The sequence below is a fragment of the Ascaphus truei genome, chromosome 5 (assembly GCF_040206685.1).
Source record: "Ascaphus truei isolate aAscTru1 chromosome 5, aAscTru1.hap1, whole genome shotgun sequence".
In the NCBI taxonomy this organism is placed as follows: Eukaryota; Metazoa; Chordata; class Amphibia; order Anura; family Ascaphidae; genus Ascaphus; species Ascaphus truei.
Genome location: NC_134487.1, coordinates 306,425,392 through 306,439,528, shown reverse-complemented (window position 1 = coordinate 306,439,528; position 14,137 = coordinate 306,425,392). Strand labels below are relative to the sequence as shown.

Sequence of the window (14,137 nt, the reverse complement as noted above, 5' to 3'; positions counted from 1 at the left end):
GTGGGGGGGGTGACAGGGACTCGGGGGCAGAGTCAGAGGGGCTGTGTCAGGGACTCAGGGGGGGATGTGTCAGGGACTCTGGGGGGGCAGTGTCAGGGACTGAAGGGGGGCAGTGTCGGGGGGGGGGTGTCAGGGACTCAGGAGGGAGTGTCAGGGAGTCAGGGGGGGGGGGGGTGCAGTGAGCTTTAAGGGGCAGTGAGAATGCAGGCAGGGGGCGCTGTGCTTGGTGTTATATTACATGTTTGTGTGTAGTGAGCGCAGGACTCAGGATCCACACCCAGCGGCTTCTCCCCAGCACCCACACCCAGCTCAGCGGCTTCTCTCCTAACTTCTCCCCGGGTCACTCACCCGCAGGCTGCACCATGCCCGTCAAAGGAGGCACCAAGTGCGTCAAATATCTCCTGTTTGCCTTCAACTTCATATTCTGGGTGAGTGCTTCTTATCTAACGTCCCCTGGCAGAGCTGGTGTGTGTGTGTGTGTGTGTGTGTGTGTGTGTGTGTGTGTGTGTGTGTGTGTGTGTGTGTGTGTGTGTGTGTGTGTTGACACTATGAGGTGGTTTGTGTGTGGTGTGGGACACTGGTGGGTGTGTGGTTCCCTATGGGGTGTGGTGTGTGTAATACTATAGCGTGGTTTGTGTCTGACACTATATGGGGTGTGAGTGTGGGACACTACACTATATGGGGTGTGAGTGTGGGACACTACACTATATGGGGTGTGAGTGTGGGACACTACACTATATGGGGTGTGAGTGTGGGACACTACACTATATGGGGTGTGAGTGTGGGACACTACACTATATGGGGTGTGAGTGTGGGACACTACACTATATGGGGTGTGAGTGTGGGACACTACACTATATGGGGTGTGAGTGTGGGACACTACACTATATGGGGTGTGAGTGTGGGACACTACACTATATGGGGTGTGAGTGTGGGACACTACACTATATGGGGTGTGAGTGTGGGACACTACACTATATGAGGTGTGAGTGTGGGACACTACACTATATGGGGTGAGTGTGGGACACTATATGGGGTGTGGGACACGACACTATATGGGGTGTGAGTGTGGGACACTATATGGGGTGTGAGTTTGGGACACGACACTATATGGGGTGTGAGTGTGGGACACTATATGGGGTGTGAGTGGGGTCTCTGTGCCCGCCCTGCCTGTATCTCCGATACCAGGAAAGCTTTCTGACGGACACACTGTATATAGCTGCACTTGCAGCTTTGTTAGTCCCTTTAAGGATATAGTGTGTGTGTGTGTGTGTGTGTGTGTGTGTGTGTGTGCGTGCGCGCGTGCGCTCAATCTGGGCTTTTAAAAATAAGTGTATATCTTTCGGTCAGTAGTTGTGTGTATATTCCTGTGTCATTTTTACACACACACGACACACTAGGAGTTAATATTCCAGGACCTTAGGATAAACCTCTGCAGATCGTTATGTCTCTGTGCTCTGGCCCCTCATGTCTCTGTGCTCTGGCCCCTCATGTCTCTGTGCTCTGGCCCCTCATGTCTCTGTGCTCTGGCCCCTCATGTCTCTGTGCACTGGCCCCTCATGTCTCTGTGCACTGGCCCCTCATGTCTCTGTGCTCTGGCCCCTCATGTCTCTGTGCTCTGGCCCCTCATGTCTCTGTGCTCTGGCCCCTCATGTCTCTGTGCTCTGGCCCCTCATGTCTCTGTGCTCTGGCCCCTCATGTCTCTGTGCTCTGGCCCCTCATGTCTCTGTGCTCTGGCCCCTCATGTCTCTGTGCTCTGGCCCCTCATGTCTCTGTGCTCTGGCCCCTCATGTCTCTGTGCTCTGGCCCCTCATGTCTCTGTGCTCTGGCCCCTCATGTCTCTGTGCTCTGGCCCCTCATGTCTCTGTGCTCTGGCCTCTCCTGCAGATGTCTCTGTGCTCTGGCCTCTCCTGCAGATGTCTCTGTGCTCTGGCCTCTCCTGCAGATGTCTCTGTGCTCTGGCCCCTCCTGCAGATGTCTCTGTGCTCTGGCCCCTCATGTCTCCGTGCTCTGGCCCCTCATGTCTCCGTGCTCTGGCCCCTCATGTCTCCGTGCTCTGGCCCCTCATGTCTCCGTGCTCTGGCCCCTCATGTCTCTGTGCTCTGGCCTCTCCTGCAGATGTCTCTGTGCTCTGGCCCCTCATGTCTCTGTGCTCTGGCCTCTCTCACTGTCACATTGGGATCCATGTGCAATCTTATTAACCCCTTCCTTCTGCGAGGAGAATAACCTGCACGGAACTATTGCTGTGGTACATATTCCATTTCCTCTTGGGAAGGGCTCAGCTTTTCCGCTGCAAAGTGATGTGTTTTCTGGCAGTAAATGGAAACCCTCCGTCTCCAGGGTGCATTATACCCACGCAGGTCGCCAAACCGTATAGTGCAATAACACGAAATAACTGCGCAATAGGAGACATAACTGCGCAATAGGAGACATAACTGCCATCACTGTTCTTTCATTTCTTTATTTTTAATGCTGTACAGAATCCCTCTTGTGGTGCAATCAGTCCCCCGCCTGGAACGCAGGCTCGGTACTTTGTTGCACAATACAGCACACCCTGTGCTTTAGCTGCCATGTGCTGAGTAAAGTAAAACTAGAATGCAACAGTATAATATACATTTTTATTTTATGAAGTAACTTTTCCCTGGGACGGGCAGGCTGCAGTGAGGTGGAAGTAGCCTTAGTTTAAACAAAGAACAACTCTGTATAAATGTCTAGCCAAAAACACAGCAGTAATGTGCGTATCTAGCCAGGAAAGCACCAGATATGCGCGTTTCTTGCTGAAGTTCACAAACCAGTTAACATTTAGTGATTTAGTCATTCGCCATCAATTTTGTGACACACATTTGAAGATATTTGCACAATTTATGTAATTCCATTTCCGCAAACATTCTGTTGCAAAGGTTCCCTCGGTGGGGCGTTCCCTCGGCGGAGCGTTCCCTCGGCGGGGCGTTCCCTCGGTGGGGCGTGCCCTCGTGTGATCTTTCACTAGAACATTGTGGAGAGTTTCACAAAGCAGATTTGAAGACCTTTTGCACAACTTGAGGAATTCAATTGGAACTTTTTCCACACTAGAAGCCAAAACCATTTCAGGGGAAACGCCATCACAAACCGTTCCAGTGTTCTACTGATGCACCTGGCATGTCATGACTAGTTTTCCAGGGGAAGTGAACTTTCACTCTACTTCCGTTTGTGTCATCAGGGGGGTGTTGGCTGAGACCAAGTTGGGGGAATGTTGCCCCAACCCTGAGTCCTCCCAACCCTGAGTCCTCCCAACCCTGAGTCCTCCCAACCCTGAGTTCTCCCTTGTTGTTTTTCTGTAAGATAAGACACCGTGGCTATGGGACACCATCTTTGGCACGTTTTGATTATAATTAGGCGATTTGGAGCGTGGTAGTAATTTGCCAGCGTGGAGTTCAGCTCTGTCCCAGTCACATGTCTATTTGTTGTTTGGTCACAATGAATGGGATGCAGATACATAAAGAATATGTACTTGTGTGCACTCTCTTTCACTTTATTTCATGTATATTAGGTAGGCCCTGATCTGACCTTCTTAGGTTTAATAGTAAATGTAGTATGCACATCTGTTGTTCCAAGTAATACCATCACGTCACCAGTATCTATCTGAACTGCGGGGTTCCTGGAGCAGAAAGTAGAGGTTCTGTTCCGTAGGACCCCTTGGTTTCAATCCTGGGGTGGGGAAAAGGCCAGGTATAAGTTTATTTATTTTTTGAGTTGTCTTGGGGTTTTTTGTTTTAATAAATATATTTTCATGTTGAGGGTTTTCTCAATATTTGAAGAAAAAAACCTGTTTGCCAGTCATCAAAATTGTTAGCTCTATTCCTTTGAAAAGTAATTGTGGTGCCACCATTGGGCGCACACAGAAAAGCCTCCGTACCCTATACTCCTGAAACGCGGCCTCTCGCCCTGCAGCGATGTGTGGTCATTTTTTAGAAGACACAAAGATTAGATCAGCCTTAAAGTACTGGCCGTCTCTTCTTTCTGGAACGCCCCTTTAGGATTCTTATTGGACTGAGTAACCGTAAAACAATGTTGAATTTCAGATAAAGGGGAAAGGTTTGTGGGGAAGCGTTACAATGTAAATATTAGCACACAATGTGCTTATTTTGAAGATTTCAAGTCTCTCTCGAAACTAGTTGCAATTCTTGGCATGCCTGCGTTGGAAAAGTCTTTGTGTTGGTGCAGCTGGGTCATGTGATTTCCACTCCTCTGCCCCTGAAATATGCCCTCTGTGCTTTACCGGAAATTAACCCCTCATTATCCCAGGCAAGTTCTGGCAGGGAGAGAGGGTTGTACATAATTAGGATGTCCTATCTGAGACAGTACCAGGGACACGGTTTATTGTCTAATTCTTTCAATTTTAAGCAATTGCTAAATATTTACTGAACGTTGCTGAAGTAGATAGAAATATGGAGTGTGGGTACACATTTCCGTACGAGCTTCTGCTCAGAAAGTGGTGCCAATAATTACAGCTGGTCCTCGCTTGTACGTACTAAACCTCAAATGTTTACTCCAGAAGCAAACAGTGGGGTTTTTTTTTAATCTGTGGTGGCCGGGTATTGTATAATATGGTAAATGTAAGAATACATACCCCCGAGATATATAACCTGCGCCTCTCTCCGCTTGGGTTGAAGCTCTGAGTCTTCAGACACCTGCAGCAGGTTGAAGATCAGTGACTGATTTGATAAGAGAGCATCGTGTTGGAGGGAAGTTATCGCCAGTTCCAGTTTGTGTGTAGGGTTTGTGAGTCGGGGAAGAGGTGTTGGAATAGTGCAGTGTTTCTCACCCACCGGGAATTGGCAAACCTAAATCTACTTGATGATACTTGATATCAATGTAATCTTGTCTTGTTGGAAGGATACTTGGGAATAGCATTCTGAATAACTACAATAATGTGTGTGTGATTTACAGGGCAAGGAACGCTGGGATGGGGTTAGTCGGAGGGGGCAGGGTTAGTTTGAGCGGATAGGTGAGTGTCGGTGTGTTACCGGGACACAGATCGAAGGACCGGTGGGGAGTGTGAGCTGTAACAAGTCCTTCTCCCCCTGTCCTGCCTATCTAAACGCTGGATCCTAAGTATTATATATTGTTGGCAAGCCCTGATTACCGGATGGTGTATAATGTTCATTTTCTAGGACCTGTTGGTTTTTTCCCCTTCTTCTTGAGTTCCCTCTTTGAATTGGCTGTGTGTGTGACTGTAATTTGTCCCTACGCCAGCACTGGAGGATGCAACATTTATTCTTATAAGGTTAGATCAGAGTTGGGTTTTGCGGTGGGGTTTTCTTGGCAACGTTCAGCATTCAAATAAAGCTTTTTACATTGACTGTTTCGTGTACTGTTTACTTGTAGCCCTTGGAAACCGTGCAAATGATTTATCAAAGCACCTGGGCGTGTCTCCTATAAAGCGCGGCACACCCTGGGCCTGTGGAAAAATCAGACCTGGACGCAGGCAACAAAGTGAAAGCACTTTGGTATATGACATTCTGTGCTACTGCAATGGTTTTATACATCTGGGGAAATTGCAATGTCCTATATTATAAAATGTATACTAATTGTTTGCTCCTTGCTGACAAAGCTATTTACACCGCCACAGGCCTGAGAGACGAGGCTTTTACTTGGAAATTAAATAAAAGGCATCACCATTCTGCAAGTTAATAATTGTGCTAATTACCACGGTCAGGATGGAAAATACAAAGTATAAGGTAATTTATCAGGCAATGGTTCTAGTATCAATTGTGCATCTTATATACATGTTATCCTGTGTTCCCAGGCTGTATAGAGCAGGACGTAATATGCTGCTCTACCCCCCCCCCCCCTTAAATACTATTTTGCATGAACCTTTTTCTAAGATGGACAATTACTGAGGTGTTTGACACCGTACATTAAAAGCCAATTCTGTATATTTATACAGGCTTTGCATTGACCGCAGGTATGTTTGCCTGCAGTAAAACTTTGTCTCCGGAGAGAGTGGATTTTTTTTTACTCTTTGTTGAAATTCCTGCTAGTGATTACACATTATTTTTATTATATTCAGGGAACTAAGGAGAGGAAATGTTTCCCTGTTGCTTGGAGGGGTTAGGACAGCACAGAATACTGCCTGCTGTTAGGTGACAAGATTATTTAATAATCTCCTTACTTAATATTGGTCAAATTATTTTAAGCTACAACCACGTCACAGTGACTCCATTTTAGTAGGTCCCACACTACCAATCTTATGTATGCAACCTTACAGTATGTATATTTCCCAGTGCATAGAGAGGAAACGCTGAAGCCACGAGCACGAGGTACCTAGCATGGACACCGCATACAGGTCACAGTATTATACTAAATGGCCCATACTCGGGAAGAATGTATATAGATAAAATACATAGTAATGCACTAAATGTGCCACTGGCTGTAGCATTGGGGCTTCTTGTGACCGTTCTCCTTTCCATGTCATTATGCAGACTCTGCTCACAAGTGATAGTTTTATTTGTTTTAAAGTGAGTGGCTCAGTGAGTAAAGACACCGGCTCTAAACACAGAGAGGAACCTGCTTCAATTTCTGGTGTCAGATCTTGGGAAAGTCACTTTATCTCCCTGTGCTCGGGCCCCAAAAACATAGATTGTAAGCTCTACGGGGCAGGGTCTGTGTCTGAAACATTCCTATGTGCTGCGCGCCATACTGTGTGTGACGCGCTTTGCGTCCCATTGGGGGACAGACACTATATGAAATTATTTATATATTCCTTAAGATTCAACCTCACCTGTACTAGAGGGGCCTATATGCCACCTATGGATAGATATGAAACATTATTTTTAGTCTAGTAAGATGGTTGCATCTTTTACTGTTCTTCCTAATAAAGAGTGACTAATTATCCTCCCCAGGGTATTTCTAATTGTTTACAACTAGTTAATTGACATGCATTTTTTTTAAAATTAGATTACTTTTTTTTACTTGCCATTTACGAGGGGAACAATGCACGGGAGAGGGAGAATATATTCGTTTAAACCATGACCCTGCTGCTTATCTTGATATCACGAGACATTAAGTCTTTTAATCAATCTGGTGCTTCAGCGGTTAATGTAGCTACAATTTGATTTTAAAAAATGCAATATATTGGGTTTATGACAGGTCAAGGCTTTTCATGGGTCTGTGCAGACCTACAAAGCGGACTTAAGTGGGGGGGGCCTTATCACTGGCCCACTAAAATGGACGTGTCGTTTACAAGGTAAGAAACGAAAGCCAGGTACTATTCTGTCAGCCTCAAAGAAAACTAAACGTTCTCAAATGATTACTGCTGCATCCCAGAGCGAGGTGACGCACAGCACAGGTCACACCTTCGAATGTATTAAAAATAAGACTATCCGGGGATAACCTCGATTTCTAGAGCATAACGTTCAGATGTGTAATCATTGCAAGGAGACGCGTGTAACGAGACCACACACAACATGGGTAAGAGATGGCAAGGACAGATATTCATTTGTCACTCAAATTTAGGAGCAAGGCGGTCATCATTAGTCTAATCTCATTGCATCTGTCATAATCGTCTGGATCTACTGATAAAACTCGCATGTGTCCAAGTATTAGAAAAAAGAACTTTTATATATTGAGGCAAAAACTTAAGTTAGCTTTTTTTTTTTTTGTAACCTAGCAGCTGATTTACGACAGGGGCGAGCTTATGTTGTTTCATTGGGGGTGGGGGAAATAGTACATAACTTAACAGGGTGTTATGAAAAATTAACAGAGGTGTGTTTTGGGATCAAACACTAACATTTTCAAATTTCTACGCCAGTGACCTCTGTAGAAAATCCTGACCAAGGGTAACGTAATGTATAGGGATTTCTGTCTTGTTTTATCCTGTGATTTTAAGAAAGTGTGTGTGTGTGTGTGTTAAAACATTCTTTAAATTCAGCTTTGGGACTCTGAATTAACTTCTGCATGCTCTGGAGAGGGTATTTACATTTTTGAACACGTTTTGCTACTGCCGATTTTTTTCTTGATTGCTTAGTTTTTTTTCTATAATAAACAGGGGATATTTATATTTATTATTATTATTATTATTTATATATGTTTTGCATATTTATTGGGTGGTGGCACCGGATAGATATGATTGCAATTGAGTAAGGGGTTAATATGAACTCATTGAAAGTACCTTGCGCAGGAGAAAGGTGAGTTGGCGAGAGTAGCCGTGTGTATTAACCCTGGTTGCACTTGTGCTCACTTGTGTGCTGTTGGTGACAGATGGTATATGGGGACGGATTGTGGGGGATATTGTCCATTTGAGGAATCTTTGCAAAGGTGAAAAGTGGGCCAGCTACAGAGCTGTGTATTAACACTTGTTCCATATGCAGGTCACATGCTCACGGGGCATACGTGACAATGGTCATAAGGAAAGATTAAGGGCAGCAAACACCACCCACACAATAATCTGTGATGCTCAGTTAGGCCCCAGCACACTCTTTTTTTTTTTTTTTTTTTTTTTTGTATCACTTTTTTTTTTATTGAGAACAACATACATCTAAATGATAACGACAATGTCATAGGCACATGACATGACTTTTCAACTGAGTTAAACAACATGTTGTCCCAAAATGGGTATTTTTCAGTTGGTGGGGGGGGGGGAAGGTCTAAGTGGGGGAGGAGGGGGGGAAGACATACTGGGGGGGTGTGGGGGAGGATGGGGGAACTCTGTTTTCTTCCTCCCTTTCCATCAGTACGAGGACGGCCTAATGCAGGCCTAGTCCTAGCGGGCCGCTCCAGGGGTCCCAGGTATTCCGAAACTGTGGCATTTTTTTATTGAGCATTGCTGTGAGTTTATCCATGGCCATGACCTCGTCTATTCTTCTCAACACCGTGTTTCTCGCTGGGGCTTTGGTGTGTTTCCACGCCGCCGCTATTGAGCATCTGGCTGCGGTTAGGATAGCGGATACTAGTCTACTCAGGGGGGTGGCAGGTCGTCTATAGGTTTGCTCAGCACGAAGGTCAAGGGGTACAGGGGGAAAAGAAGCCCTGTAGTTTCTTGTAGAAGCTTCTGGATCTTTGTCCAGTACCTCTGAATCTCCGGACATGACCACCAAATGTGGGCCATGTCCCCCTTTTGGCCATATCCCCTCCAGCACAGGTCGGGAGTGCAGGGGAAGATCTGGCTCAGCCTAGCCGGGGTCAGGTACCACTGGAATAGTATTTTATATATGTTCTCTTTTGTCACTGTACAGATTGAGGTCTTTGTGGCCAACTCCTAGATATCCTCACACTCGTCCATATCTATCTGTACATTGAGGTCCTCTGACCATTTTTGCATATACTTGTGGATTGGGGGGCTGTTTGCCGACTCATCCCCCTATATATCTCTGATATCAGACCTCTGGTAGGAGCCCTTGCCGCAAAGGGATTCAAACCTGGTTAATGGGGGGAATTTAGCGTTTGGGGCTAGGGATAGAAGGAAGTGCCTAATTTGCAGAAATTTGAACAGATGGAGACCTTGGTGTTTATGTTTGTCGCGGAGTTCTTGGAAGGAGAGGATCTCCTCGGTTTTCAGCAGATCGGCAATCAGCCTTATTCCTAGACCTTGGAATTGGTCGAATTGTTTTTTGGAACACCCAGGCGGGAAGTGTGGGTTTCCAAAGATGGGGGTAAGTTGGGATGGGGTAGCTAGCAGGCCATATTTCCCTTTTGTTCTTGAGCCAGACATCCCATGTGCATCTCATTGCCCCCAAAGCGAATCGCCGTGGTCCTCCCTCCCTTCCCACAGGAGACCAGAGATGGACCTGGAGGGTGGCAGGTGCAGCATGATGTGATTCGATCGCTAGCCAGCAGGTGGAGGCCGGGTCGTAGTTCCAAACCACAGCCTGCTTCAACTGGGCCACCGAATAGTATCTGATCACATCGGGGACCCCCACACCTCCTCTTGTCTTGGGGGACAACATCACAGACCTTGGTACTCTTGGCCGTTTATCATTCCAAATGAATTGGAACATAAGGGCCTGGATATGTTTCAGGGCTGCGATTGGGACGGGGACAGGGAGTGTTTGGAAGAAATAAAGAAGTCTCGGCAGGACGTTCATTTTTATTGATATAATTCTTCCAAACCAGGAAATTTGGAGCTTTTTCCATTTCTCCAGGTCTTTTTTGATTTGGTCAAATAAGGGGGGGTAGTTGGATTGGTATAGGGAGCTATAGGTGCTTGAGATTCTGACTCCTAGGTATTTAATATGGGTAGTGCTCCATCAATATTTATAGAAAGCTTGTAGGAGTCTCCATTCCTGGTCTAATAGGGATACGTTTAGAGCTTCTGACTTGTCCATGTTGACTTTGTAGTCAGATACTGTGCCGATTTGGGATAGCAATCTTTGGAGATTGGGGAGGGAGACGTGGGGGTCAGGATCACATCATCGGCAAATAAAGAGATTTTGTATTCTGTTTCGCCAATTCTAATGCCTTTAATGCTCTGATCTTCCCTAATTGTGGCCGCTAATGGTTCAATTGCTAGGGCGAATAACAGAGGGGAAAGGGGGCAACCCTGCCTGGTTCCATTTCTGATCCTAATGGGGTCCGAGAAGCCACCTGAAATTTTTACATGTGCTGTTGGGTTTTGGTAGAGGGCTCTAACCCCCTGCAGGAAGGGGCCACTGAATCCAAATTTCAGCATAGTTTGATCTAGGAAGGACCATTTGATTCTGTCAAACGCTTTTTCTGCGTCAAGACTAAGGATCATCGCTCTGGTATCTTACCCCAGCTTTTTGGGTACTTTTTGGTTTGTTTTTTGGTCCCTGTGATCTTTATTTTAATCACTCTTGGGACGGAGCTGAGCTTGCACACGTCCTGCCTGCTCTGTGTCTTGGCCACGCCACCTTTTTTATTTATTTTTAAATGAGCATACAATGAAGTCCTGTGGGTGTAACCCATATACAGTACTTGCAAGCACGGGCCTTCTTACTGCAGTATTTAACGTCACAGCCTTCCTAATGTTTTATTAGAGGTTTAATAACTGGATATTCAAGTGATCTAAAGACAAATAATGGTACTGAACTAGCAGAGAATGTTACATGGGTAAGTGCTGTCACTATTGTAACGCCAGGTTATCTCGCCATTTTAAAATCTTTCTCCCAGGTCTCCTGCTTGTGTATTGTTCTCCTGACAATACTCTGCTTCTGCTTGTGGAGCATAAAAAGCAGGTATTTCGTGCAATACAGAAGTGTGCTCCGTAGAAGGCCTGGTGACCAGCATTGTAAATAACGTACAAGCCGGGACCGGGGCTGGATGCGAAGGGAGACAACGGGCAGAGTGTTTTCCTGTGATCAGTCCGCTTGCTGTAAAAGGAATGCTGGATCCAAACACAGCTTTGTTTGTTAAACAGGAAACAAGTGAGTCATCATGGAAAATCTCCCCAGAGCAGTGTGAGCTGAGCCAGCCCTTGTGCGAACCTGACTCGCACTGCGGAGCCAGACCCTGTGGCAAGCCCACTCACACTCAATCCTCAGCCAGGCACCGTGCAAACCTCACTCACACTGCTGAGCCAGATCCCGGGCTGAGACCACTCGCACTGCTGAGCCAGACCCTGTGGGAACCTCACTCGCACTACTGAGCCAGACCCCGTGGGAACCTCACTCGCACTACTGAGCCAGACCCCGTGGGAACGTCACTCGCACTGCTGAGCCAGACCCCGTGGGAACCTCACTCGCACTGCTGAGCCAGACCCCGTGGGAACCTCACTCGCACTGCTGAGCCAGACCCCCGTGGGAACCTCACTCACACTACTGAGCCAGACCCCGTGGGAACCTCACTCGCACTGCTGAGCCAGACCCCGTGGGAACCTCGCTCGCACTGCTGAGCCAGACCCCGTGGGAACCTCACTCGCACTGCTGAGCCAGACCCCGTGGGAACCTCACTCGCACTGCTGAGCCAGACCCCGTGGGAACCTCACTCACACTGCTGAGCCAGACCCCGTGGGAACCTCACTCGCACTGCTGAGCCAGACCCCGTGGGAACCTCACTCGCACTGCTGAGCCAGACACCGTGGGAACCTCACTCGCACTGCTGAGCCAGACCCCCGTGGGAACCTCACTCGCACTGCTGAGCCAGACCCCGTGGGAACCTCACTCGCACTGCTGAGCCAGACCCCGTGGGAACCTCACTCGCACTGCTGAGCCAGACCCCGTGGGAACCTCGCTCTCACTGCTGAGCCAGACCTTGTGGGAACCTCGCTCGCCCTGCTGAGCCAGACCCCGTGGGAACCTCACTCGCACTGCTGAGCCAGACCCCGTGGGAACCTCACTCGCACTGCTGAGCCAGACCCCGTGGGAACCTCACTCGCACTGCTGAGCCAGACCCCGTGGGAACCTCACTCGCACTGCTGAGCCAGACCCCGTGGGAACCTCACTCGCACTGCTGAGCCAGACCCCGTGGGAACCTCACTCGCACTGCTGAGCCAGACCCCGTGGGAACCTCACTCGCTTCATTTTTTGTAAAGAGAATTGGGGTAAAAAATAATAATGCTGTTGTACAGAAACTATTGGGCTTTTAACCTGTGATAAAGACTCTCATGCAAAACACCTGTGATACCTGTGATACCTGTGATACCTGTGATACCTGTGATACCTGTGATACCTGTGATACCTGTGATACCTGTGATACCTGTGATACCTGTGATACCTGTGATACCTGTGATACCTGTGATAACCTGTGATACCCTGTGATACCCTGTGATACCCTGTGATAACCTGTGATACCCTGTGATACCTGTGATAACATGACTATCCTGCAAACCAGACGGTTTAGTTTTTTCTTTTCTTATTATTTTCGACCTGATGCTGTGAGAAATAGAATGTGAAAAATGTCTTTAAAACCTCCCTGCTGTTTTCACACCTGAATCTTGATAAGTTCTGTGGGTTTCCCCTGTTTGGCAACATCTGCTGCTCATTATAACCGGTCTCTGCTGGGGCAGAGCAGATGTGTGTTTGTTTTATTAATACTGAATCAATAAGGTCCTTACATGTGCTGCGTCTTCTCACCTCCTATCCTAAAGCTGCGCATATAGTGACGGCGACAGCAACGTCGCGGCAAAACAAATGCATTGCAGCCGTCGCGTGCGCTTATGGTAAGCGCGGAGCGACGAATTGGTTGCGATCGCTGTAGTCGTCTCTATTTGATTTCCCAGCGACCGTCACCGGCACTATCAGCGCTATTAGCGTAGCCGTAACTTGTCCGTTAAGGTTCCTTGGAATCTAATAATGTCACCAAGTCAAAGGCGCTTAGCCGACATTTTAATATATTCCTTTTTAGTAATAAAATACACAGCTTAAAAAAATCGGTGTCCTGGGAAAGAGCTGAAAATTGGACATGCTATTGCATAGTACATTATGGTGAAGATTGTGTCACGTACAGCATCCCTATGAGCACGGGGCCTGTATAAGGGACACTGGTTAATACACGGCTATCCAGCTGGCCCACACTTCACTTTCTACAAAGGTCCCTCAAATGATCAATCTCCCATCACTCTGTCCCCATATACCATCCGTCCCCATATACCATCCGTCACGAACAGCCACACAGGTGAGCATGTGACTTGGATATGCAACCAGGGTTAATAAACACAGCTACTCTATCCAACTTGCCTTGTTCCTCCGCAAGGAACTTTCAATGAGTTAATATTTACCCCATACTCAATTGCAATCGGATCTATCCCCTGTCCCCACTAACGCAAAATGTAATTTGCAGAGTGAAATGGTCACTGTTTATTAAGAAAAGAAAAAAAACTATGCACTGGCTTAACACATCTGTTCTACCAAAATGTACCTTGTCCTCTACGTAGCGTGCCACAGTTGAATCAGAGCCTAAAGCATTACTTAAAGTTTGGCTTTAATATTTAAAAAATTCAGTGCTTTGGGCTGTAGAAAAAATTATTACAAGACAATAGTACAGCTCAACCCCGTTATAGCGCGATCCGCTACAACGCGGATCCACTTATAACGTGTGTGTGTTTTTTTAATTTATTTTTTATGGAAAATGGCTGCGCTTGGACTTTCCCGGCATCTGCAGCGCTCTCTTCCCTGCTTAATCAGGCTGCCCACGTGCGTGGCGCACATCTCCAAGGGCTTTTTTTTTAATAACATTCAATGCTTTTTTGCTAATGGAGAAA

General features: G+C 47.0%; 1 protein-coding gene across 1 annotated transcript in view; it reads left to right on the top strand.

Annotated features, from left to right (window-relative positions):
• The first annotated feature begins 245 nt into the window (after positions 1–245).
• CD9 (CD9 molecule) overlaps positions 246–14,137 on the top strand; it is a 40,262-nt gene continuing 26,370 nt past the window's right edge. Inside the window, exon 1 of the mRNA XM_075603057.1 lies at positions 246–428. Within this exon, the coding sequence (XP_075459172.1) occupies positions 363–428 (66 nt within the window). The 5' untranslated portion in view covers positions 246–362. The remainder of the gene's footprint in view (positions 429–14,137) is intronic.